Below are 27,071 nucleotides of genomic sequence, written 5' to 3'. Positions count from 1 at the left end.
CTTTGTCAGAATATACAGTTTTAGCAAAGGATTGTTCCCCTCAGCAAATGATAACTAACCCAGGCAGCAGAAAAAAAATACACAAATAAACGTTTTTTATATCACAGTCAATACAATCAGCACAGCTCTGCTGTAATGATTACTTCCCTCAAAAAAAGACTCTTGAGATCCCTGAACTCTGTAGAGATGAACCGGATCATGCAGGAAGAAAATGAACCTCTGACTGAGTTTTTCTGATGCATAGTAAAAGCGCCAAAAATGGCCCCTCCCCCACACACATAACAGTGAGAGGGATCAGTGAACTGCTCTAATTTAAATCAAAACTATTGCCAAGTGGAAAAAAAGTGCCCAAAACATTTTTTCACCCAGTACCTCAGAGAAAAAAACGTTTTTACATGCCAGCAAAAAAACGTTTTACCTCAATAATTAATTGTCATTTAAAACCTATTGCAAGTCCCTGCAAAATAGGTTAAGTCTATGTATACAGTTTAAAAGCCAGAGAAGTACCATTTCCCAGAAAACTGAAGTGTAAAATATACATACATGACAGCCTGATATCAGCTACATCTACTGCATTCAAGGCTGAGTTTACATTATAACGGTATGGCAGGATTTTCTCATCAATTCCATGTCAGAAAATAATAAACTGCTACATACCTCTTTGCAGATTAATCTGCCTGCTGTCCCCTGATCTGAAGTTTACCTCTCCTCAGATGGCCGAGAAACAGCAATATGATCTTAACTACTCCGGCTAAAATCATAGAAAAACTCAGGTAGATTCTTCTTCAAATTCTACCAGAGAAGGAATAACACACTCCGGTGCTATTATAAAATAACAAACTTTTGATTGAAGATATAAAAACTAAATATATCACCATAGTCCTCTCACACATCCTATCTAGTCGTTGGGTGCAAGAGAATGACTGGAGGTGACGTAGAGGGGAGGAGCTATATAGCAACTCTGCTGGGTGAATCCTCTTGCACTTCCTGTAGGGGAGCAGTAAATATCCCACAAGTAATGATGACCCGTGGACTGATCACACTTAACAGAAGAAATAAAAAAAAAAAATTGGACTGACCATTAGCAAGACGAGAACACTAGTAAAAACCATAGCGTACAATTATTTGCTATTAAACTGCTTTACATAATGCAAATGGAGTAACATCCAATGCATTTGCCCAAGATGTACAGGCTGGCCTAGCGGAATGAGCCTTGAACCTTTAATGATAATTTTAATAACTTAACTTGAATCCTGTTTTGGTAGTAGCATACTCTGAAATCTTGTTTTGTTCAAGTAACCAACTATACATACATCTAACAAAAAAATACCAGGGTATATAAAAAGGTTTGTCTTCTACAACTTCCTGATCTTCATTGAAAGCTAGAAGCACAAATATGCCAAGAGGACAGAAAATCGGAGACAACATTGGGTGATAAAGGGACATTAAAACTGTATGCTCTGTAAGTCATGAATGTCTATGACTTTAAACAACTTTCCAATTTACTTATATTATATAAATGTGCTTCCTTCTCTTGTTATCCTTTGCTGAAATATTTATCTAGGAAAGCTCAGGAGCAGCAAAGAACCTAGGTTCTAGTTGCTGATTGGTGGCTGCATATATACAGTATATACCAATTATCATTGGCTCACCCAAGTGTTCAGTTAGAAACCCGTAGTGCATTGCTGCTCCTTCAGCAAATGATACCAAGAGTATTACGCAAATTTGATAATAGAAGTAAAAAAATTTTTTAAATTGTATGTTCTACTACTTAAATCATGAAAGAAAACTTTTGGGTTTCATGTTATTTTAAAGTAACAGTATGAAAGACTGCCTTGCATAGGAAAGTCAAATACAGTTGTTTTTGGTTTGTTTTAATATCCAGTACTTGAAACTAAGATTTGTAATGACAGTGTAATAGCACCAAGAAGATATACCTGAAGGTTAAAATCAAAGTGAAGCTTGGCATAAATATTCAAAAGGGAGAATCCATGAGTGCAGCAACTTTTATGTAGGTGCATAACATTGCAGATCATGGTAGGGTATTAGGCAAAGCCCGAAATAACTGAATGAGTAAATGATATTGAGCCTGTCTAAATACCAAGTATCAGTAAGACGACTACAACATAAGAACATTCAGTGTGTTAGGCCTTGAAGATTACATCATGTTGAAGAAATTATGCATCAGCCATGATTTTGTAATATTTAGGAGATAATTTCTCTCTTTAAAAAAAAATAAAAAAAAAATAAACCCACAGGGATCATCCATGGAGATTCCGTTACCAACATTTTAAGCAAAGGAAACCAAAGTCTTCTGGAGCAAAATGGAAGCACTGCTATCACCATTAGAATGTTCTTCTGAATTGTGTAAGACAATTTGGGAATCAATGAAACTAAAGAAAACACAAGTTACTTTGGCATCCTACTTCTGCAGATCATCTATGCCCTGTGATTTAGTCAACTGAAATAGGGTAAAGAACTGAGGGGCTCGTTACCAAATCTCTTGGACATTCCACAGTAACATAAAAACTAGTACGTTCCATTTGTGCCGAGTGGAAGGTGTACTGATGTCCATTTGGCTCACTGTACTAGAGCCCCTCCCTAATACTTGAATTATTATACATTTATGCTATCTGAGAAAATCTTTACAGATACATCTTCCATGATATACACAAAGTGAGTACCAAAACGACAACTCCTTTTCAATATAAACAGTATTGAATCGGCTTCGTCTTCACAATTAAAGCAGAGATTATCTAAAAAAAAAAAAAAAATTAAAAACCTTAATACTGGCAAAAACAATCATAGGCTATGAAGTTAGTTGCAAATTCTGACAAAAAAATAAATAAAAATCTTTAGCCAGTCCACAGCTGTACATGTAATCTATCTATATATGCTCCATGCAGTAGGAGGTGGTTCAGTCACAAAAGGTCCAGAAATAAGGCTGAAAGACAATGAACTGCTCAAGGCATAAATGTGTGGCATCTTGCTTTTGAATTATTATGGAGAATGGGGGTAGGAAATGACATCGGTTTTTGTTTCCAGGAGTCAGACCCAATTAGTTCCCAATGACATCTTTGCATTGTGAATTTATCGAGCCTAACAAGGGTGCTTTGTAACAATCACTTCTGCAATAATAGTCTTAAAGGGACAGAGCAGGCGCATTCTCTTCAATGGCACAATCGGGCGGGCTGTGACTAGGCAGCGCGCCCACAAAGCGCATTTGAAAAACAAGACACACTCAGTAGAACCTTGAGCGGAGTCCAACTTTGGGATAAAAATAAATAAATAAGGAAATGCTTTAGATGTATAAAGGTGCCGCTAAGATAATGCTATATATATATATATATATATATATATATATATATATATATATATATATATATATATATATATATATATATATATATATATATATATATATATATATATATATATATATATATATATATATATATATATATATATATATATATATATATATATATATATATATATATATATATATATATCTATCATTATTTTGAATGTTTACTGTCCCTTTAATAAAGGACTAATCTCCCACACCATTCTATTACCACAAAAACTTTAAAACATTAAAAAGGGACATGAAACCCAAAACCTCTTATTTAGATAGAGTATACAATTTTAAACAACTTTCCAATTTACTTTTATAAAATGTCCTTAGTTTTGTTATCCTTTGTTGAAAAGCAGGGCTGCGAGTTCAGGAGTGTGCACGTGGTACATTTTTATAGATAGAGTGTCAAAAGAAACAATTCATGAAGTCATGACTTCCTGACTACTGTTATTTGTGGAGTCCTCAAATATCGAATAGTTGGTGAAAGGTAGAATAAAGATGATAAAGGGGCAGTAAACCTACAAAATAGAGTTGTATAAATCTGCACATAGTGCAGAATTATATAACATTATCTTGGCGCAAACTTTATGCAACATAATATTGCAGCTAAAATTCGATTATAAAGAGGATTTTTCAGACCGCCGCTCTTGCACTGAGCGGGTCTGGTTTTCCCCCTGAGCGCATCCGAGCGGCTGTCTAGTCACAGAATGGCCCGATCGCGCCATTACACTCAATGTAGCTCGCTCCCGTTATCAGACAGAGCAGGAGCGAGCTACATTGAGTGTAATGAAGGGCATAGATTTCAAAGATTTATTTTTTGAATCAAGAGAATGGTGTACGACAGGTAAAGCCAAACTGATCCAACGCAATGCATAGTCTAGTCAAAATTAACCCTTTATGATTCAGATAGAGCATGTCATTTTAAGCCACTTTCCAATTTACTCCTATAATCAATTTTTTTCATTCTCTTGCTATCTTTATTTGATAAAGCAAGAATGTACACTTAGGAGTCAGCCCATTTTTGGTTCAGCACCTGGATAGTGCTTGCCGATTGGTGACTACATTTACAGTAGACACCAATAAGCAAGCACTACCCAGGTGCTGAACGGAAAAATGGGCCAGCTCCTAAGCTTACATTCTTGCTTTTTCAAATAACTATAGCAAGAGAAGTAGGACAAATTGATAATAGGAGTTAATTAGAAAGTGCTTTAAAATTGCATGCTCTATCTGAATCGTGACAGTTTAATGTTGACTAGACTGTCCCTTTAAAGGAACATTAAAACTGTAGAGTTGCATTATCAACAAATGCATAGTAAAAAAGTAATGCAACAGCACTTAGTCTGAAATTCAAATGAGAAGTAAATCTGATACATTTGAAATTTGTTTCATTTGTCACCCTCCTGTATCATGTGGCAGCCATCTGCAAGTCTCAGACTGATGTGTAACACTGAACTCTTGCACGTGCTCAGTAGTAGCTAGTGCCTCAGAAAATGTCCTTTTAAATAGACTGTGCATAATTTAATAGAAGAAAATTGGAAAAACTTCTGAATCATGAAAGAATATATTTCACTTTAATGTCCCTTCAAAATATTTATTTAGAAGACACTCCAAAAAGCATTAAAACAGGGCAATCAAACTAACCTGGAGGGTTGGATCTTTTTGGTGCATTTTGAGTCTCTGCTGGTGAATCGAAGATGTTGGAGGCCATCTTGTGTGGCTTGTTTGGCACAGCTGGTTCATCTGAGCCACCGAAGATAGAACTTGAACCTCCTCCAGGGGGCTTCAATACTCTAGGAAATAATAAATATGGCATTAAAAATACTGAAATTCTTATGAAACAAAAATAACAGAATTTATGCTTACCTGATAAATTTCTTTCTCCAACGGTGTGTCCGGTCCACGGCGTCATCCTTACTTGTGGGAATATTCTCTTCCCCAACAGGAAATGGCAAAGAGAGCACAGCAAAAGCTGCCCATATAGCCCCCCCTCTGGCTCCGCGCCCCAGTCATTCGACCGACGGTTAGGAGAAAAAGGAGAAACTATAGGGTGCCGTGGTGACTGTAGTGTATAGAGAAAGAAATTTTTCAAACCTGATTAAAAACCAGGGCGTGCCGTGGACCGGACAAACCGTTGGAGAAAGAAATTTATCAGGTAAGCATAAATTCTGTTTTCTCAAACATTGGTGTGTCTGGTCCACGGCGTCATCCTTACTTGTGGGAAGCAATACCAAAGCTTTAGGACACGGATGAAGGGAGGGAGCAAATTAGGTTACCTAAACGGAAGGCACCACGGCTTGCAAAACCTCTCTCCCAAAAATAGCCTCCGAAGAAGCATAAGTATCGAATTTGTAAAATTTGGCAAAAGTGTGCAGAGAAGACCAAGTCGCTGCCTTACATATCTGATCAACAGAAGCCTCGTTCTTGAAGGCCCATGTGGAAGCCACAGCCCTAGTAGAGTGAGCTGTGATTCGTTCAGGAGGCTGCCGTCCGGCAGTCTCATAAGCCAATCGGATGATGCTTTTCAGCCAGAAAGAAAGAGAGGTAGCAGTAGCTTTTTGTCCTCTCCTCTTACCAGAATAAACGACAAACAAAGATGAAGTTTGTCTGAAATCCTTTGTTGCGTCTAAATAGAACTTTAAAGCACGGACCACATCTAAATTGTGTAACAAACGTTCCTTCTTTGAAACTGGATTCGGACACAGAGAAGGAACAACTATTTCCTGGTTAATATTCTTGTTGGAAACTACTTTTGGAAGAAAACCAGGCTTGGTACGCAAAACGACCTGATCTGCATGGAACACCAGATAGGGTGGATCACACTGCAAAGCAGATAATTCAGAAACTCTTCTAGCAGAAGAAATAGCAACCAAAAACAGAACTTTCCAAGATAGTAACTTAATATCTATGGAATGTAAAGGTTCAAACGGAACCCCTTGAAGAACTGAAAGAACTAAATTTAGACTCCAAGGAGGAGTCATGGGTCTGTAAACAGGCTTGATTCTGACCAAAGCCTGTACATCTGGCACAGCTGCCAGTCGTTTGTGTAACAAGACAGATAAAGCAGAAATCTGTCCTTTTAGAGAACTCGCTGACAACCCTTTATCCAAACCCTCTTGGAGAAAGGAAAGAATCTTAGGAATTTTAATTTTACTCCAGGAGAATCCCTTGGATTCACACCAACAGATATATTTTTTCCATATTTTATGGTAAATCTTTCTAGTCACAGGTTTTCTGGCTTGGACCAGAGTATCTATCACTGAATTTGAAAAGCCACGCTTGGATAAAATCAAGCGTTCAATTTCCAAGCAGTCAGCTGCAGAGAAACTAGATTTGGATGTTCGAATGGACCTTGTATTAGAAGATCCTGTCTCAAAGGTAGCTTCCATGGTGGAGCCGATGACATATTCACCAGGTCTGCATACCAAGTCCTGCGTGGCCACGCAGGAGCTATCAGAATCACTGAGGCCTTCTCCTGTTTGATCCTGGCTACGAGCCTGGGAAGGAGAGGAAACGGTGGAAAAACATAAGCTAGGTTGAACGACCAAGGCGCCACTAATGCATCCACTAGAGTCGCCTTGGGATCCCTGGATCTGGACCCGTAGCAAGGAACCTTGAAGTTCTGACGAGACGCCATCAGATCCATTTCTGGAATGCCCCATAATTGAGTTAACTGGGCAAAGACCTCCAGGTGGAGTTCCCACTCCCCCGGATGGAAAGTCTGACGACTCAAATAATCCGCCTCCCAGTTGTCTACTCCTGGGATGTGAATTGCAGATAGATGGCAGGAGTGATCCTCCGTCCATTTGATGATCTTGGATACCTCTCTCATCGCCAAGGAACTCTTTGTTCCTCCCTGATGGTTGATGTAAGCTACAGTCGTCATGTTGTCCGACTGGAATCTTATGAATCCGGCCTTCGCTAGTTGAGGCCAAGCCCGGAGCGCATTGAATATCGCTCTCAGTTCCAGGATGTTTATCGGGAGAAGAGACTCTTCCCGAGACCATAGACCCTGAGCTTTCAGGTAGTCCCAGACCGCACCCCAGCCTAATAGACTGGCGTCAGTCGTGACAATGACCCACTCTGGTCTGCGGAAACTCATTCCCTGAGACAGGTGATCCTGAGTCAACCACCAACGGAGTGAGTCTCTGGTTAACTGATCTACTTTAATCTGGGGAGACAAGTCTGCATAATCCCCATTCCACTGTCTGAGCATGCACAGTTGCAATGGTCTTAGATGAATTAGAGCAAAAGGAACCACGTCCATTGCTGCAACCATTAGACCTATTACTTCCATGCACTGAGCTATGGAAGGCTGAGGAATAGATTGAAGAACTTGACAAGCCTTTAGAAGCTTTAATTTTCTGACCTCTGTCAGAAAAATCTTAATTTCTACAGAATCTATTATTGTTCCCAGAAAGGGAACTCTTTTCCACGTTCACCTTCCACCCGTGAGACCTGAGAAAAGCTAATACAATGTCTGTATGAGCCCTTGATCTGGAAAGGGACGACGCTTGGATTAGAATGTCGTCTAGGTAAGGTGCCACTGCAATGCCCCTCGGTCTTAGAACCGCTAGAAGGGACCCTAGCACCTTTGTGAAGATTCTGGGAGCAGTGGCTAAACCGAACGGAAGAGCCACGAACTGGTAATGTTTGTCCAGAAAGGCGAACCTTAGGAACTGATGATGATCTTTGTGGATAGGAATATGTAGGTACGCATCCTTTAAATCCACGGTAGTCATATATTGACCCTCCTGGATTGTAGGTAAAATTGTTCGAATGGTTTCCATTTTGAACAATGGAACTTTGAGAAATTTGTTTAAAATTTTTAAATCCAGAATTGGTCTGAAGGTGCCCTCTTTTTTGGGAACTACAAACAGGTTTGAGTAAAACCCCTGACCTTGTTCCACTGTTGGAACTGCGTGTATCACTCCCATCTTTAATAGATCTCCTACGCAATGCAAGAATGCCTGTCTCTTTATCTGGTCTGAAGATAAGCGAGACATCTGGAACCTTCCCCTTGGAGGAAGTTCCTTGAATTCTAGAAGATAACCCTGAGAGACTATTTCTAGTGCCCAGGGATCCGGAACATCTCTTGCCCAAGCCTGAGCAAAGAGAGAAAGTCTGCCCCCTACTAGATCCGGTCCCGGATCGGGGGCTACCCCTTCATGCTGTCTTGGTAGCAGCAGCAGGCTTCTTGGCCTGTTTACCCTTGTTCCAGCCTTGCATTGGTTTCCAAGCTGGCTTAGCCTGGGAAGCGTTACCCTCTTGTCTAGAGGCTGCAGAGTTAGGAGACGGTCCATTCCTGAAGTTACGAAAGGAATGAAAATTGGATTTATTCTTAGCCTTAAAAGGCCTATCCTGTGGGAGGGCATGGCCCTTTCCCCCAGTGATGTCTGAAATAATCTCCTTCAATTCTGGCCCAAAAAGGGTCTTACCTTTGAAAGGAATATTAAGCAATTTTGTCTTGGAAGACACATCCGCCGACCAAGACTTTAGCCAGAGCGCTCTGCGCGCCACAATTGCAAAACCTGAATTTTTCGCCGCTAACCTCGCCAATTGCAAAGCGGCATCTAAAATAAAGGAATTAGCTAACTTAAGTGCGTGAATTCTGTCCATGACTTCCTCATATGGAGTCTCCTTATTGAGCGACTTTTCTAGTTCTTCGAACCAAAAACACGCCGCCGTAGTGACAGGAATAATGCACGAAATTGGCTGGAGGAGGAAACCTTGCTGAACAAAAATATTTTTAAGCAAACCCTCCAATTTTTTATCCATAGGATCTTTGAAAGCACAATTGTCCTCAATGGGAATAGTCGTGCGTTTGGCTAGCGTAGAAACTGCCCCCTCAACCTTAGGGACTGTTTGCCATGCGTCCTTCCTTGGGTCGACAATGGGGAACATTTTCTTAAATATAGGAGGTGGGACAAAAAGGTATGCCTGGTTTCTCCCACTCCTTAGTCACTATGTCCGCCACCCTTTTAGGTATCGGAAAGGCATCAGGGTGCACAGGGACCTCTAGGAATTTGTCCATTTTGCACAATTTTTCTGGAATGACCAAACAGTCACAATCATCCAGAGTAGTTAGTACCTCCTTAAGTAGGGCGCGGAGATGCTCTAACTTAAATTTAAACGTCACAACATCAGGTTCTGCCTGTTGAGAAACTTTTCCTGAATCAGAAATTTCTCCCTCCGACAAACCCTCCCTCACTGCCAATTCTGACTGGTGTGAGGGTATGACAGATAAATTATCGTCAGCGCACTCTTGCTCTTCCACTGTATTTAAAACTGAGCAATCACGCTTTCTTTGAAATGCTGGCATTTTGGATAAAATATTAGCTATAGAATTATCCATTACTGCCGTTAATTGTTGCATAGTAACAAGCATTGGCGCGCTAGATGTACTAGGTGTCGCCTGCGCGGGCATAACTGGTATTGACACAGAAGGAGAGGATGGTGAACTACCCCCACTACCTTCATTTGAGGAATCATCTTGGGCAACCTTATTAAATGTGACAGTACTGTCCTTACTTTGTCTGGACGCCATGGCACAATTCTCACATACATTTAAAGGGGGGACCACCTTGGCCTCCATACATACAGAACATGTTCTATCTGAAGGTACAGACATGTTAGACAGGCTTATACAGGCTATTAATGCAATAAAAACGTTTTTAAACAAAACCGTTACTGTCTCTTTAAATATTAAACAGAGCACACTTTATTTCTGAATGTGTGAAAAACTATGAAGGAAATATCCGATCCTTACCAAATTTGCACCCTAGTGTCTTAATGCTTTGAAAGTATTGCACACCAATTTTCAAGTTTGTAACCCCTTAAATGAGCAAACCGGAGCTATTTTATCAAATTAACAATTTTAAACCCACTACAGTCCCAGCCACAGCGTTTGCTGCGGCTTCACCTGTCCTTGGGGGTTATTCGCCACAGAAATAAGCCTTCCAGAAACGTTTTTAATGGCCACCGGACCCTCTCACATGAAGCTGCATGCACTGCATCCAGAAGAAACTGCGCAATTAAGGCGGGAAAATGAGGCTCTGTCTACTAGAGTGAAAGGCCCTTCCTGACTGGAAAAGGTGTCTAAACGACTGCCTGGCGCTTAAAAACGTTAAAGTATTTTCAAGTTTCAAAACACTTCAAACAACATATAAATATCGACTAAATCAATCGATTTAGCCCACAATAGTGTCAACCAGTATATAGCCCATTAATAAGCCTTCATTCTGTTATGAGTCTAAGAAAATGGCAGTCTTCTAGCATTACTAAGTCTTGTTAGAAAATGGACTAGTCATACCTTGAGCAGAAAAGTCTGCAAACTGTTCCCCCCAACTGAAGTTCTCTGGGCTCAACAGTCCTCCGTGGGAACAGCAATTGATTTTAGTTACTGCTGCTAAAATCATACTCTTCTTTTAAACAGAACTCTTCATCCTCTTCTGTTTTAGAGTAAATAGTACAAACCGGCACTATTTTAAAATAACAAACTCTTGATAAAAGAATAAAAAACTACAACTAACACCACATACTCTTCACCATCTCCGTGGAGATGCTACTTGTTCAGAGCGGCAAAGAGAATGACTGGGGGGCGGAGCCAGAAGGGGGGCTATATGGGCAGCTTTTGCTGTGCTCTCTATGCCATTTCCTGTTGGGGAAGAGAATATTCCCACAAGTAAGGATGATGCAGTGGACCGGACACACCAATGTTGGAGAAATATAAATCTTAAAACAGGGCTTGACAAACCCAGGTGCATAGGAGTCACTGGCTCCTAGAATGTTACCCCTGGCACCTAACTTTTTGGGTTATTCTCCATATATCTGTATTCAAATCCAACTGTATGGCTCCTAAAAATATGCCTGGCTCCTAAATATTCTTACTGGCCCCTAATTTTTAAAAAGATTTGTCAAGCACTGTCTTAAGAGATATATTTAATACTTTGAGATTGTTAAATAAAAGGTTTAATTTGCTTACAAAAAAATAAACACTACAACAAAACATTGCAACATACTTTCATTAGTTCAGCATTCAATTATGAGAAAATAAAAATGAACATTGTGGGTCGCCCCCCCCCCCCCCAAAAAAAAAAAAAAATCTTAGAATTGGAATAGCACATGGCAGACTTTACAAGAATAACCCTGCTACATATTTACCCATAACTGGCCTGAGAGGACATAATGCTAAACGATGCACATTTTGCAAACAAAATGACAATCCTGTCTACTCCAGTAACAAGTACAGACTGGCTCCTTCTAATAAGGTAAGTTGATATGACAAATGTAGAATGTCTCGTCAATAAAGAAACACAGTTGCAAACACGCTGTTGATGTAAATCAGAATTTGTTTCCACACATGGCTGATATGTTAGTTTATTGCAAGAGTCCAGAAAAGTCTTGTAGTAAATGTTGTGTTAGGTCGCTTTAACTAAAAGGAATCCAGTTGGCTTCACCTGGAGAACAGCTATTGTTAATTATTATATTGCATTCAAGTTTATTGAAAACTAGAGCCTGTGGTTTCAATAATTCTGAGCTGGTGCTTTAATAAAAAAAATAAAAGCCATCAAGGTCATTCCAAACAATCATTTTTAAAGAACTATAAAATTTAAATGAAATAAAGCTAAGCACAACATATGAAAAATGCCAATACACTTTAGCAAATGTTAAAGCTTGGTTATTTTATGAATGTTTTTAAAATTAAGACATATATAGCACAGATTCTTAGATTGTAATGTACACAAACAGTTAAGCTTTTATTCAGGACACTTAACACTGAAGAGTTGTGGAAATAGCATGTTATCTGCAGCACATGACACTAGAATGATGTGTTGGCAGTTAAGTCAGGATCTAAAAGTACCATTAGATATTAAAAGCATACAGCCAGAAGGGATATCCATTTGGTAGAATGCAGCAGCTTATGATCTGCTAGGGAATCTGCAGGGGGGGGGGGGGGGGTGATCATAATGAAGTTCTGAGTGTGGTTTTCTCTCCTAAAGTTCTGACAGTTTCATCACTATCTGCGATAAGGTAACAATACCAGCAAATTTACACTTGATTCTGTTTAACTCAATATCCCAAGAGTTGACAAATTTATGTGAAATGGAGGAGCCAATAATAATTATAAGTAAAATAATTAAAAAAAAAAAAAAAATGTAACATTTTAATTATTATTATTTTTTTTTTTTTTTTACAAGGGGTACCCAGTCTAAAAGGACAGAACACATTGAAGTTGTAATATAAAATACAGTAACTATGCATAGTGATAAAAACTTTGCAATATACTTTCATAGTTTATTCCACCCTCTGTAATTTAACTATGAAAATTGTGAGTTTTAACAAGTCCAAATATAGAACATGCACACTGCATTACAAGCAATAAAGGTGCAATAAAGTAAAACATTAAACTGATTGGATAGAGTGTGACATTGTAAACAACTGTACAATTTACTTCTATAATCAATTTTGCTTAGTTCTCTTGGTATCCTTTGTTAAAGAATACTAGGTGAGCTTAGGAGCGTGCACATGTATTATTTAGCTATATGGTAGCAGTATTTGCAACATTGTTTATTGCAGTTATACATAGTTGCAAGCACTGCTGCCATATAAATGTGCTGCAACTAAAGATTATATTCATAATCGATTAAAAAAATGTTTCCTATATTTAAAATAAAATCCACATACTGAGTGTTATAAATATAAACTTCAGACTAAAACTTTACATTAACACAACTGTTTGTCCAATTTTTAAGCAACAGAACAAATTTTTATAATTAAGCAAAACAAAACCACGAACTGTTTGAAAAGGGGTAGAATTAGAAAGAGGTAGACTACTCTTGCAGAAACTTTGCATAGAAATGCAAACATGACCACATGCTCCTGGCTGAGACTGATTCTTTTTTTGCAAGCTATTTTGCAGCAGAGAAGAGGCGCTCAAATGGTGTTGAGGTGCCTGAGATGCTTAAGTAGGGTTTTGCCAATTTTACCAAGGTGTGCTGGACTTCATTCTAACATAAAAATATCTTAAATATCTATATGTAATAGTAAATAACCAGCTATAAAGGTTAGGGAAAAAATATCTAGTACATTCTTAAAATAAGATATATACTAATAGAGGCTGAATTTGGTACATATTTCAATTAATTAAAAATTATAAAAAACAAAAACGTCAAAAAGTTCTAAGGGATATAATATAATATAATATATATCAATAACAAGACAACGCCTTACATATTTATCTATACAGTACATAATCAGCAATAGCAAGCTATCTGCTCACACTTGCACAAACCGATAATAGTGCACAGCAATTCAAATACCATCAATCTAGGGCTAGGTATAAATAAATTTGGCACTATATCATGCAAAGCATAGTTCCAAATCACCTAATTTAATATAAACAATCCAAACAATGACTCCTATTTTATTTCTGGGTTGCACATAAGCCAGGAGTAGTTGTAAACTTATACTGTCCTGAAAAAGTGAAAATTAAATGTCTGTAGACATCCTTTAGGCTAAGGATATAACCATAAAACACACAACCATGTGCAGGCATTCATCGGAGTAAAGCAGCTGGTGCCATGCACAGACTAATTGCAAATCAACTAATCGATTATGAGATTCGTTGACAACTATTTTCATAATCGATTATATTGATTAGTTGTTGCAGCTCTAAAAAAAAATAAAAAAAAAATCAATAAGTAAATTTGAAAGTTGTTTAAAATTGCATGCTCCGAGTCAAGAAAGTTTAACGTTAACTATTATGTCCCTTTAACCCAGCTGAATAGCATTCCCTAATTGGTCTCATCAGAGGTGATAAGATAATGAAAAACATTTTTGTTAGCATATGGCAGGGGCAAGCCAGTAAAAAAAGTCTGGATTGGCTCCACCAAGTAAGGCAAGTGATGGTGAGCTTGGCCATCCAATATAAATTACAGAAATAAAATTTCAGTAGATTAAACATAACAGCCAAAATACCCTAAGCCACTTAATTTATATGGGAGGAGCCAATCCATACTTCCTAGAGGAGACAGCTAACAAATCATTTTGTGAACCGTTTTGCAATTATCAACTCTGTTGAGGCTAATTAAAAAGGAACAGTCTACTCCACGGTTATATTAATATACTTTTTACCTCTGTGATTACCGTGTATCTAAGCATCAGCAGAGTGCCCCCTTATTTCATTACTTTTGACAGACTTGCATTTTAGCCAATCAGTGCTGACTCCTAGTTAACTCCACTGGAGTGAGCACAGTGTTATCTATATGGCACACATGAACTAATGCCCTCTAGCTGTGCAAAAATGTCAAATGCATTCAGATAAGAGGCGACCTTCAAGGACTTGGAAATTAGCATATGAGCCTACCTAGGTTTAGCTATCAATTAAAAATACCAAAAGAACAAAGCAAATTTGATGATAAAAGTAAAATTGGAAAGTTGTTTAAAATTCCATGCCCCATCTGAATCATGAAAGTTTAATTTTGAATAGACTGTCCCTTTAAGATATTCAACATTTGATACCACAATCTCTAAATGTTCCATGTCCATTTTAAGGGCCAATACACTCAGACAAGCAGTTCACCATATTCAAAGCTCCTGCTGGGACACCATTTTAAAATGGTCTTGGCTATCCCACACCAGTAGAAGCTTGATCTTTGCTACAGTCTCTTGTTTGCATAGTTTTTCAATTGCCAATACTAGACTACTGATATTTTAAATAAGTGAGTTGTATTACAAAATAAAGGCAAAGAAGCGGTTTATAAACAATGTCATACACCCCAACAGGTAAAATTGATCACTGGGAACACATTGAAAGGAGAGAACAATTTACAGTTCGACACCACTTAAAAAGACTACCCCCCAATTGTTAAATATGGAACTCTTTTAGACAGCCTTGCTGGCTTAAAAATGAAAAATTGGCCTAACAATAAAATAAGTTCCCTGAACAAGGAAAAACAAAACAATCTTAAATCAAGAAGGATCTATACTAAAATTGTGGAAGTAGAGGTCAAAAAAATAAAAAACGATGCAATAGAATATGCAAACTATGGTGAAACAAAACAAGTAAATTTGAGTTTCGACAGTTACTTTAGGATATTATACCCTTGTGTAAAAAAAAAAAAAAAAAAGCAATAAGCAGTACCAGCTCACAATTAAATACCACACAACATGAAACTATAATGATCAATTTGCTACAAGAAAAGAAGCATTATTGGCACATTCATGTTTTGAGAAGAGTTTAGTCTGGCCAGGCAAGAGGTTTTGTTCTCACCAGAACTCTACAGCAGCACGGTATTAGGAACAACAAGTCCGCTTTATAAGTGCACTTCCTGCTATGCTAAGTGCAAGTATCATTTTGTTATATGTTTTATAGAAATTGTTTTTTGCTTTTCTTATTATACTAATTAAAGACAGATTTATGTTTAAGATACAGTGTATGTGATTATAGTTTTATTATAAAAATGAGATGTTCTTATTTGTTATTGGATGTAATTTGTAGTTTTAAGACTAGTGACCCAGCACTACTGTGTGTTTAACCCCACAAAGGTGTTAAAATCACACAGTAGAAGTATTGAGGGGGGCCACAGAGGACTGCCAGTCTTGAGTGGAAACCACCACTGATCCAATCAGCAGCACAAGTGAGTCGTGTGACTACCATTGCTGATTGGATTAGCAGTGGCTTCCACTCGAGACCAGCAGTTCTCTGTGGGTCTCTTCCAATACTTTGTGTGTTTAACCACACAGTAGTACAGGGCAGCCAATATAAAAGTTACATCCTGTATCAAATTTCTATTATGGTCCTTTAACTTTGTGTTAATATATCAGTCTGTGTGGGCACTGTTAGTGCTTGTTTTAGGTTTACATGATCCATGTCGTATTAAAAAGCTATACAATAGCCAAGGAGCAAATATTCACATGACTTTCTAAATAAACAAACATACATCAGTTTAATTAGATGCCACAAGCCATCTACACACACACTGCGACCCTAAGGAGGGAGAAATTACATGAATATTATCTCCTATCTGAAATGCAAACACGAGTACAATATGCTGTAACTCCCTGCTTCGGAGCACCAATGCTTTACTGGGATGTAGCTAGTAATATATGGTGAATCACATGTGCTTCTTGTCACTGGCCAGATGTGTTGACTTAATTCCCAGTAATGCATTGCTATTCTGGTGCTGACTTTGATAACATGTTTAACCATACAGTTAAAGTGAGCTCCCTTGTTGCAGTCCTCTACTGGTACCTAAGCACAACTAGTAGTGAGCCAATGTTAGTGTAATAGTAATAAGTTTAGCAGTGAGCCAATGTCAAGAGGCATATATGTGTAGCCACTAATCACCATCTAGGTCCCAGTAGGGCATTCCTGAATTAGACTTTAAAGTTGCGTTTAACCCCTTGGCAACAGCAGCATTACCATCCAGCACTGCCAAAGAAAACAATGGCTGAGAGAATTATGGATTTAGCACAGCCTGCAGCTTTTTGTCTTTCCTCCACTCAATTAAACAACTTATTTTCTGCTTTAGGACTTCTGGAAAAAAAAAAAAAAAAAAATTTTTATAAAAATAAAAAATTACCATCCACTAAATTACAATAATTAATAAAAGCCTGAAAATTCTAGCTGAAATACAAAAAGAAAGAATATCAGTATTTTTAAATATGAAACATAACTAATTCTGAACAAACGAGGAAGTGATCTTATGTACATGAATAATGTTCTACGACAGGTCACACCCAGAAGTCCCCTGGAGAGATGTTCAGGGAAGCGTAATGCTTTAGCAGATTGCGATATGAGAGGTCTTACTCAAGAGTTGAAAAAAAAAAGTACAAAATTAAATCGCATATGGGTAACACCTTACAGTTACTGTTCTCTAAAATGTTATTTTAATAATACATAAAAACAGCTTAACAGTCAAACTATTTAATATTTAACCTCTTGCTTTGCAAAATGACCATACAGGGCTAGCTGCAGACAATACAAGCATTGTGCTTGTGTGTGTGTGTGTGGGGGGGGGGGGGGTTGCATTACTAAGCACACCTCCAACAGCCAATTCAATGGGAGTGGAGTTCTCCTCTTGTGTTTAAAAAGGTCTTAATTACAACTGAACATTTACTTCTGCGCCACTTGTTTAAGCATAATGCTTGCACTTCCTTAAATACTGGTGTGTGCGTGTGTAAATTTATTCCTAAGAGTTAGGACCTTTTAAACATGTGATAAAAATAAGCAGAACTACATTAAATGTAAACAGCTTGTGGCCTTCTGTAGAAAATAGTCATACTAAATAGCAGGACATTACTTTTTTTTATTATTATTATATTTACATGTGCACATCACATACTTGTGTCCATTTTACTCAATATTATAATGTCCTTGAGACAAAATCAGCACTGACATATACAAGACACGTCTTCTATTTGAGGCCGTAACTCTGTAGCAACCCGCATCTGTCTTAAGAAGGGGCATAACTCACTAAATAAAGGTTAGATATAACGATGTATTAAAAGCAATGATAAACTTGAGAATAATATGTAGATGTATTTTAAAAAAAAATATATTAGTTGTTTACATATCATAAAAAAAATGTTTAGTCTGCATAAAGGAATTGACACCATCATGTTGTAATTTTTTCTCTTAAAGTGAAGGTAAACAAAAACGGTCTATTCTAAATAATTTAACACATTAAGTCAAATAAATACAACTTTCATTCATCAATATTTCTAAATCTTTATATTACCTGCGATATCATATATTATTGTCATCTATTCGGCTATCCGAAAATCAACCCGTAAAATATATTTTTTTTTTTATAAACAACGATCACGTTGTTCAGCCATCCAATTGATTCTTTGGCCGTTAGGCGGCCGTCAATTTACGTCATCATGGGATGCTTCGAGATGCGCATGTGTGACAGTTTGTACATCGCAGTTGCCAAGCGCGCGCGTTCACGTTTCGCGCATGCGCATTATCCACTTGATTTTTTTAGGCTTAGTTGCGACCGCATCAGAATTAAAACGGCAAAAAAGTGTAAACATTTGTTTTGCTCCTATTACCAACAGAATATCTTGGGTTATATATATGTTATCTTGTGTTATATATAATGATGCACAGTTATTCGATGCTCGATGTGCACGAGCTGAGTAGGCATGTATAGAGCGGGTGGGACCGCTCTATACGTCACAGTATCGGAAACCAGGAAATGGTGAATGGGAGGAGATTCAGAAGGGAACCGTAAGAAAAATATAAGTATAAAATTACATAAATCAATGGGAGGTTTTTTAAAAAAAGCTAGCGACTGCATTTAACTTAGTAAAAGGATTCTAAATACGATTGATGGAAGCAAAAACTTTACCTTCACTTTAATCTTCTTTGGTAAGGCCAATTAGGGACAGATATAGTTACCTGAGCGAGCAACATAAAAAAAACGTAGCAGCGTTAGGCTTGTGAATTCTAGAGTCTGAGCTTACAGTTGTAATATTAGAAAAAGGACAATTATCAGAGATAAATTAGAGCAAAAGGGGACAAAAATATAATGGAAAATGAGTGTGTGTTTTAAAGGCAATTTAACAATTCATATTAAAATCTTAAATATTTACTGTCCATTTATATTTCCATCTCTCTACTGGTTGCATTAAAACAAGGACATCACACAACTGTCTTGGTAGCGCTAAACCTACTCAGTAACACAAAAAGGAAACCGCTGTGGTGAAAAAGTCACTTTATCTGTGTCAAGACCTGGACCATGTGCGCAGGTTCCAGTTGTGTCAATAAAGCCTTTTTGTTAGCTATAACAAGAGACGACAATGATTTGGGGGAATCCGTGTTTCCTTCATAAGTTGTCACTTGGGAATTAGTAGACATCCTGTAGAAACGTGATGCACCAGTGGAAAAAACAGGCTATAAATATGTGCTCTGGAGATAGCCCATTGTCTGAAGTACAAATTATTCAGTATCGCCAGAGCCAAAGTTTGTTAGGCTTTTATAACAGACAATTTTCTTTAAAAAGTCTGAAAATAAGTAATTTTGTGACTGTGGAGATTACATACTAAACTGGGTAAAATGTAGTATAAAATTAGGCTAAATGGTGGGTAGGAGCTATCACTGATACTGGCATATACTGCTAACCAGTACTGTTAGGACAGAGTAATACTGATGAAACTTGAAAACAACACGTTAGCAGGATTTTGTAGGATTTAAAATGCTTTCCAGATGTGCAATAGTTTTGTCAGAAAACATTACGGACTCATGACTTTTAGGAATAAAGCAAAGCTATATTTTAATACAAACCAGATTATACCAAAGATAAAGAAAATGGCTGAATAGTGACAAGAAACACAAATCAGTAATTGTAGATGTTGAATAGCTCAAATTTGTACATATACATTGCCGCAGCCAAAAAGGACAACCTGAATAATACAGGAGTTTATTTCATATTTAGGTGGAAAACACATGGAGGCTAGCCAGACAAGGGTGTTTATGTATTATTATTCTTTATTTATAAAGCGCCAACAGAATACACAGCGCTGTCCATGAGTACAAAAAGATAAAAGTACAACAGTGATACAATACAATATAAGGACACCGGATAAAATGTAACAAATACAGGGGAATTTACAATCTGGATGGGAAAAGAGGGTAAGAAAAAGGAGGTGGGGACTGCAGAGGTGAGAATGATGTTAGTGCAGAGTTAGATGAGGGCAATTATTAGGCAAGTGGGATTCATTTGTTACTGATTGGGGCAATAGGCTTCCCTGAACAAAAATCTCTTTAGGAAGCGTTTAAAGGAGTACAGATTAGGAGAAAGTGTGACAGCGTGAGGAAGTGTGTTTCAGAGGTTTGGTGTCCCATGAGAGAAATCCTGCAGTCTAGCATGGGAGGAGGTGATGGTAGAAGATGCAAGGAGCAGGTCATTGTTGGATCTTAGGGGGTGGGCTGGAGTATATTTGTTGATGAGTGAGGACAGGTAGGGGGCAGCTTTGGTAAGGGCTTTGTAGGTCAGAGTGAGAATTTCAAATTTCATTCTGCTGAGAATAAGGAGCCAGTGAAGGGATTTGAAGAGAGGTGCAGTAGATACAGAGCGTCGGGAGAGGTGGATTAGCCTAGCAGAGGCATTTAGGATAGATTGAAGGGGTGAGAGGTGTATAGACATAATATTCCTAAAGGGTAGGAGATAGAACATTGTACAAGCTATGGCTTCCTTGATCTCAGGATTTCTCAAAGCCCTGTATATAGTTATTTATATGCAGGATATATTTACTAGATGAGATATTCAACCCTGTTCATAATATACCCATTTTAGCCAACCCATTTGTAGTTCAGCAACCTATGACATGTGGCACTCTCAGTGATAAGACTTTTGGTGCTATTTCTGGTTGGGAATGTGGCACCCAGGCACAGTACATCACATTATGAGCAGCAGAAAGCACCTGGGCAGCCCAGGGAAAATAAGACAAAGGGCTGACAGAAGGACTTCAAGGATCTGATATAAGTATGGCGAGATACAGGGGTTGCAAGGCCAGTGGTCTGAAACAAGATCTGATGTGGACATGAGACTGATAGAGGGAGTGTGGTGTCCGGGTTCAAACTGAGATCTGATTTAGGCATCACAACCTGGCGTCTAAATTTAAAGTTTATTAGTCTTACTAATTATGTTTCATTAATTGTCAAACTAGAAGCAAAAATCTAAGCATGCTTGGTCACTTTATTGCAAGGGTCCCCAAACTTTTTCTGTAAAGCGCAAGACTGAAAACGTTATAGGCTTTGCACGCAAAATCTAGGAAAATTCGAAGAGTCACTGCAAAACTTACTTTTATTTCAACCTTAATTTCATATTTTTTTGTGTGTGAAAAAATGGTGCTGTGATGACAGCTAAGAATTGCAAAGTGGGAGATAGATATCAGTGCAAAAAAAAGAGTGTCACAAAACAGTGAAAAAAAAGAAGGGATCCCTACACCTCTAAAAAATGCAAACAAAGCCAAAATGGAATTGCATTTAATTAACAGTCAGGCTTCTCCGGAAAGTCTGTTGTGCGTAATATTTCAAAATCGTTCCTTGTCGGTTTTCTAATTGCACCTCTAGGACTACAGATGCCGAAAAGGGACAAAAACAGCAAGAGCAACGCATTTCAGTCGCAACTGGCCTATTTTAAGTTCCTGAAACTTGTTGCTCTTGCTATTTTTGTCCCTTTTCGGCATCCATAGTCCTAGAGGTACAGTGAAGACTGAAAACCACAAGCCATTCAAACAATCAGAAAACCGCCAAGGAACGATTTTGAAAGATTAAGCACAACGGACTTTCCGGACAAGCCTGACTGTTAAAGGAACATGAAACCCCAATTTTTCTTTCATGATTTAGAAAGAGTGTACAATTTAAAAAAAACTTTCTAATTTACTTCTATTATCTAATTTGTTTTATTATCTTGATATTCTTTGCAGAAAAGCATATCTAGATAGGCACAGTAGCTGCTGATTGGCGAGTGCACATAGATGCTTTGTGCGATTGGCTCACCCATATGCATTGCTATTTCTTCAACAAAGGATATCTAAAAAAATAAAAGAAATTAGATAATAGAAATAGCTTTGAATGTTGTTTAAAATTATATTCTCTAACTGAATCATGAAAGAAAAATGTTGGGTTTAGTGTCCCTTTAATGGGACCAGCGCTATGTGTTTAAACGCCATTAAAGTGATTCAAAAGGGCCATAAATTGTCAAAATATTACATAGTCTAATCCCTACAAAAATAAAGGTCCTTTAAAGTAATTCAATAAACACAAAGAATGCAGAAAATAAGAGTGTGCAGACAGTAACTAGAGATGTTATGGTACTCAATATTCTAAACTATATCCAGTAAAAAAAAAAAATATTACAATATCACAGCTGACTACATGCAATAACTCACTCTGTAAAGACTTGGGAATTCTAGATATTACAATTTCCATTTTGTGGACCACCCAAATTTTAAAACAATTCCCCAACTATTACAAGTTATTTAGTCAGTGACAAAATTACAGCCCAAACCTTTAGTTTCTGGGTGTGGGGAGATAGAATGTGATGCTACACTGCTTTAGTTTACATAGATTTTAATACACCCATAGTGGTAACCCTCTGTTTACAGTTGTTCCATTGTACTTACTGGAACAAGCCTGCTCAAAACATTGCAACCATTGACACTTTTTTTGGGGGGCATATACTAAATTCCCAGAAAATCTGTTGCATGGCTTTTGTATGTGTGTGTATGTATATATATATATATATATATATATATATATATATATATATATATATATATATATATATATATATACATATATATATATATATATATATATATATATATATATATATATATATATATATATACACACATACATACACACACACACACACATAGTTAATCCAGGGGATTACACATTCATTCAAAATTTAGGATGCATTGCAGTCATATGGTTTTTAAAAAGCCAGTGAAAGATAGATATATACTGTAGATAAAACAATTCAATAGATTGGGTTTAGCATATACATTTTATGAGTCATGGCTTCCATACATCTGGGTTTTATTGTATCATGCCTAACCTGCTAGATCATCCCTTCTGTACATTTTAATTCCATAGCAGTAGTTGTTCTTATTACACTCCACTACTGAATATGAAATAAAAGGGAATCAATAATAGCAATGGGTAATATTTTGCACACACAAAAAAAAATGGTGAGTAAATTACATATCAGATCTACAACTGGGATTCACACTGCATGCAGCACACATATATTTCATTTCAAAAGGATTATACAATAGACTGCCAACATTTTATTTATGCAGCACTGTGCATACATAACAAAGATATGCAATCACATTTATAAATACAGTGCAAATGGCTATTCTTTAAAAAGTGTATTTAATATATATATATATAAAAAAACTATTTATGCACAAATCTGCAGTCATACTGGAAAATATATGGTTAGTGGGCTAAGCAAATTACATATCTTGCTGTAGACGCCTAAGAACAAACAAATGCAAAATGAACCTGCTGTCAGAACAAAGTGGCACAAGCAGGGAGTGTCTACTACACATGTGGGTTTTACAGCACTTGTAGAGAGGTCTGCATCTTCTGCAGGGTGGTTTGCTATTGGATACCTGTATCACCACAAAGGAAATACCTTTTTTTTTTTTTTTTTTTTTTTTTTTGTCTGTGAGGCTTTGTCAAGGTCTCGGATTTCCACACCTTTATTATACAGTACAATGCATGTGTATATCGTGTTCTGCACACCGCACACGCACTTCTGCATTACTACTTACAAGTTCTAGTCATTTTTATGTTGTAAAGTCTGGAACAGAGATATATATTTGTATACTTTATGACAGGAAGTCGTATTTATTTAGTTTTTCCTATTAGAGTGTGTATATATATATATAATTATAATACAGGCCATACAATTTATATTTACAAATATATACTAGTTTCGTGCCTCACCTTGAGCTGGTTTTGTTGTCACTTTCCAGTCCCTGAAAGATGTGTGTGGAAGTCATGGCTGCTCAGTAATAGGCAAATGTCTCTGAACACCGAGACATCAACCCACTGCGGGAAAACCCAGGGCAGCGCGGGCTGTATCTGGATTGGCTACGTATGTTGCTTGTCAACTCTCTAAACCAATCAGAAACGGCTCTCCAAACGCAGTGAGAAAACGCCCCTTTCATTTTTCTAGGCTTGCTTAGGGGGTTGACAATTATTTTAGTCTTTGTTTCTATTGGTTTGAATCTACGTGCCTAGCAACGGGAGATCACGCCTATTGAAGTGAGTGGGTGATTTGATTGGTTAAAAAAAAATAAAAAAATGACTTGATACTGAACTTTAAACGGTGACGTCACTCTAGAGACGTGGTATTTATATTTGTAATACAAAGCTTGAGTCTGACTCAATAACTTGTCGTTTCATGTTCACACATTGCAATCTACACCTTGTAATAATAAAAAAAGTTCTTATACATTAGTCACCTAACAATAAAATGATTCTCATTTATGTCGCTACCGCATAATCATTTTACGCTTCCTTGTGTGATCATTTTTTTTTTTACCACAAATCAGTGAATTTAACATCAAGTATTTTCTGTAAATTCTCCAATATTTATTTTAGCAGATTATGAGAAAATAAATCTACAGAAATAGATACAGATAAACCAATACAAAAAAATACATAAAAATTAAAGGGATATGAAACACTATTTTGTTTTCCTGATTCAGATAGATCATGCGATTTTAAACATCTTTCTAAATTACTTCTATTATCGATTTTTATTCGTTTTCTTAGTATCTTTTGTTGAAAAACAGGAACATTTCTGGAGCACTATATAGCAGCAGTTTTGTAAGAATGTTATCTATATGCAGGAGCAGTAGAGGGCAGCATTATTTCCTGTCATGTAGTGCTCCAGATGCCTACCTAGGTATCTTGTCAACAAAGAATATCATGGAAACTAAGCAAATTTGATAATAGAAGAAATATGGAAACTTTTTTATTTTTAATTGTATGTTCTATCTATATCAAAAAAGAAATATGTGAGTTTCATATCCCTTTAAATAAATGTTTTTATGTAGCTTATCAATAGCGTTCATAGAAGCCAACAAAAGGTGAATTGTTATATCTTATACTTGATTTAACCTCTCAAGTGCTGAACCATTTCACACCCCTGTGCTGAGCTATTTTGGAGTTTTTATATCAAAATTAAACGTTCATGATTTTCAGATAGAGTGTGCAATAAAAAAAAAATTAAATTCACTTCCTTTATCAAAATATGCACAATCTTTTCATATGCACACTTTCTGATGCATCAGCTTCTACTGAGCATGTGCAACAGTTCACAGTGTATATATATATATATATATATGTATGTATTTGTGATTGGCTGATAGCTGCCACATGATACAGTGGGCAGGGAAAATTAAAGTAATTGAAATTTGTCAGAAAACCAATCTGCTTCTCATTTGAAATTCAGATTAAGGCTTAGTTTCCACGTCTTTTGTAAACTGTGTAAACCGGTGGTGGTAGTACAAGTTTCTGCATTAAAATCTATAGAAATATTTTGGGCAAGATTTATTACAAGGAGAATGCCCTGATTGGTTGCAGGCTCGCTCATTTGAGCCTGCAACTGATATTTATGAAGCAGCGGATGAAAATGAAATGCCCTACTCTAACGCAATTGGTTGCGTGACGGTAGGGGGCGGCATTGCACGAGTGTTCCCTCATGTAAAGATAAATATGGGGAACACAATTTGCGATAAGATGCGCACAGGTTCACAACACTTGCAAATTGATCAATCTTGCCCTTTATTTTACCGCCAGTTTACATAGTTTACAACAGCAATGGAAACTAGGCCTAAGTGTTACTGCATTGTCTTTTTATTATGCATTCGTTGATTGTGTCATTCTGCTGTGTCATTTTTCAGTAAAACCCCGTAATTATTATATATTTTTTAATAAGCAGCAAACAAGGGAAAGAAAGTTTATAGGAGAGTAACCACGGTTCAATATGTCAATCAACTTGAAAGCAGTGTGTTAATCAGCTAGCTCCCAATTCAAAATACATTCAATGTTTGAATAAATATTGACAAGAATATATATCCAGGTCCTGTGTGGTTTCCCTATCCCAAACTTGGACCGGTGAGGCTTATGTTCCACCGCTAATGCACATGTATTGAGGTAAAACTATGAATACCCTAGATACCTAATAAAGCACTATTAACTAAGAGTTCACAGCTCATACCTGTGTGCTGCTGGAACAAGAAAGACAGTCCGTTGCGGCAATATGTCCGTCCTCCTTCCTATGTTCGGAAGCGTCTTATTCAGCTTGTATCCAGCTCCTGCGGTATCCCGAGTGAACTCCGGTGGCTGCGGTGGGTAACTCCTCCTTCCGTTGGCGTCCCAGGTGATGTGTGTATAATGCGGTCAGGGCTGTAGTGCAATACCTAGCTGCTGTGCTACACTGAAGGCCGGTAAATGTAGATAAATAGTGTGAAAAGGAGCACAAGCAGCGGTACGTTGCACAAAAAATGTATTTATTTACAAATTACAAATACAGCGCCTTGGCGCTAAGAGTGAAGAACAAAGACACGTTTGTCAAACCAACAAAAACTAAGACGTGAGAGGGGATGAACACCCCGGGGTAAATACAGATAGGAAAATCAATAGGACATGCTACACAAAAACAGGTATACGCGTTTCAGCTTACAGCCTTACTCATTACCTGACTAAAACATAGTGAAGTGGGCTTTAAAACCAGTAGCTAGTCCTCCCATTGGTAGTTGGGAACACTCCCCTCAATTAATCCTCCAATGGGTGTTTGTTTACGTAGCTGATAAACACCTTGGTAAGCACAGGAATACTAACAAATGTCAGCACACAGTAATTAAATATACAAATGGTTCCTGCTATTGATCACATAGCTGACTACATTACGTGTGGTAATAATCTAAAATAAAAAAATCTAAAATATAGAACATTTGTAGTAAACAGAGACATGTAGGATAGGAGAAGGGAGAGAGTACTCCGGACCCAGCTGGAAACATTTGTGATGCAAAGAAACCGCTTTATGGTTGCTGAAATAGATAATACAAATAATATAAACGGAACAATAGATGTTTGCATCAAATGAATTATTTGTTATATAAATGTTAAGCTGTAGTTAAAGGACCCTAAACACAAAAGCTTAACACAAAC

At 37.3% G+C, this 27,071-nt stretch overlaps 1 protein-coding gene across 1 annotated transcript in view; it reads right to left on the bottom strand.

Annotated features, from left to right (window-relative positions):
- JPT2 (Jupiter microtubule associated homolog 2) overlaps positions 1–23,967 on the bottom strand; it is a 72,930-nt gene extending 48,963 nt beyond the window's left edge. Inside the window, exons 1-2 of the mRNA XM_053694671.1 lie at positions 23,835–23,967; positions 5,000–5,148 (exon numbers count right to left, since the gene is read on the bottom strand). Coding sequence (XP_053550646.1) covers positions 5,000–5,148; positions 23,835–23,890 — 205 coding nt within the window. The 5' untranslated portion in view covers positions 23,891–23,967. The remainder of the gene's footprint in view (positions 1–4,999; positions 5,149–23,834) is intronic.
- Between the last annotated feature and the right edge of the window lie 3,104 nt (positions 23,968–27,071).

This window comes from Bombina bombina, chromosome 11 (genome assembly GCF_027579735.1).
Source record: "Bombina bombina isolate aBomBom1 chromosome 11, aBomBom1.pri, whole genome shotgun sequence".
NCBI lineage: Eukaryota > Metazoa > Chordata > Amphibia > Anura > Bombinatoridae > Bombina > Bombina bombina.
Note: the sequence above shows the minus strand (reverse complement) of the source record. Positions and strands in the feature narration are given on the sequence as shown.